General features: G+C 40.8%; 1 protein-coding gene across 1 annotated transcript; it reads right to left on the reverse strand.

Annotated features, from left to right (window-relative positions):
* Positions 1–274: 274 nt before the first annotated feature.
* On the reverse strand, positions 275–676 carry LOC119342812 (UDP-glycosyltransferase 91B1-like; the record flags this gene model as incomplete). The annotated part of the gene is made up of 1 exon (XM_037614169.1): positions 275–676. A coding segment is annotated over exon 1 (356 nt), but the record flags the coding sequence as incomplete, so codon positions are not given.
* Between the last annotated feature and the right edge of the window lie 685 nt (positions 677–1,361).

Consider the following 1,361-nt stretch of genomic DNA (forward strand, 5'->3'; position numbering starts at 1 on the left):
TTTTTTACAATGTGATTTCAGTTATTCCAATGCCAATGCCATATTACAAAACGAGTGAAACTCATTATCTCCAATCATCAAAGAACTGTTTCAATCCTTTCAAAAAACAAATTTCACTACCACATTTTCACAAAAGACTGTAAATTCATATTTCACAGACTATCAATTTCACATATGTGCACACTATTCTATACAATTTCAGATCACAAAACAAAATGACACACACATCGATGCATTTATCAACTTCTCAATTATATCAACTTCTCAATTATACCAATCTGGCTTCTTGCCCTCGTCGAGGAAGGCGGAGAATGGGCCGACGAGGCCGTCGGCGGCCTTGAGTAGAAGCTCGGCCAGGTTGCCGGGACTGGGCGGGAGGTCGGAGGTGGCCTCGGCTCCCTCCGGGAGGCCGTCCACGCGGGGCAGCGGCAGGGCGACGAAGTGGACGCCGACGACCGGCCGGAGCCGGCTGAGGTTGCGCGGCGTGGAGACGAAGGAGACGCGGTGGCCGCGCGCCACCAGGCGCTCTGCAAGCTCCAGCAAGGGGATCATGTGCCCGAACGCGAGCCACGGGAAGATGACGATGTGCATGGGCGAGGACGAGGAGCGGGCATCGGCGTTGGCGTCCATGGTCGTAGCTAGCAGTATCGCTCCAGGTGGCGGTGGATCGGCGTGTGAATGTGATGCCTCTGGCCTCGATGGAGTGTATATATATGAAATTTCACTACCACATTTTTACAAAAGACTGTAAATTCATATTTCACAGACTATCAATTTCGCATATGTGCACACTATTGTGTACAATTTTAGATCACAAAACCAAATGACACAAAAGTTGATTCATTCATCAACTTCTCAATTATATCAATTGATTTCACTAGATCCCACAATTCCAAACTCACAAAAAAAGAAGTGAAACTGATTATTTCAGATCGGTAAAAAAAATACAATTGCAATTTCTTTAAAAGGTGATTTCAGCTATTAAAATTTCATATTTTTCAAAAAAGATTCAGATTGAATATTCCAAAAGTGGCGGAAAAAATTTCAATTCATATTTGAAAATCTATTTCAATATATATCTCATTGAAATAACATGTTGCGGATATTAGAAACGGCTATTTCATATATTTCATATTTCAAAAAGTGAAACTTAGTATTTCAAAAGAGTGGCATAAACAATTTCATTTTTTACAATGTGATTTCAGTTATTCCAATGCCAATGCCATATTACAAAACGAGTGAAACTCATTATCTCCAATCATCAAAGAACTGTTTCAATCCTTTCAAAAAACAAATTTCACTACCACATTTTCACAAAAGACTGTAAATTCATATTTCACAGACTATCAATTTCACATATG

This window comes from Triticum dicoccoides, unplaced genomic scaffold (assembly GCF_002162155.2).
Source record: "Triticum dicoccoides isolate Atlit2015 ecotype Zavitan unplaced genomic scaffold, WEW_v2.0 scaffold105844, whole genome shotgun sequence".
NCBI classification, from domain to species: domain Eukaryota; kingdom Viridiplantae; phylum Streptophyta; class Magnoliopsida; order Poales; family Poaceae; genus Triticum; species Triticum dicoccoides.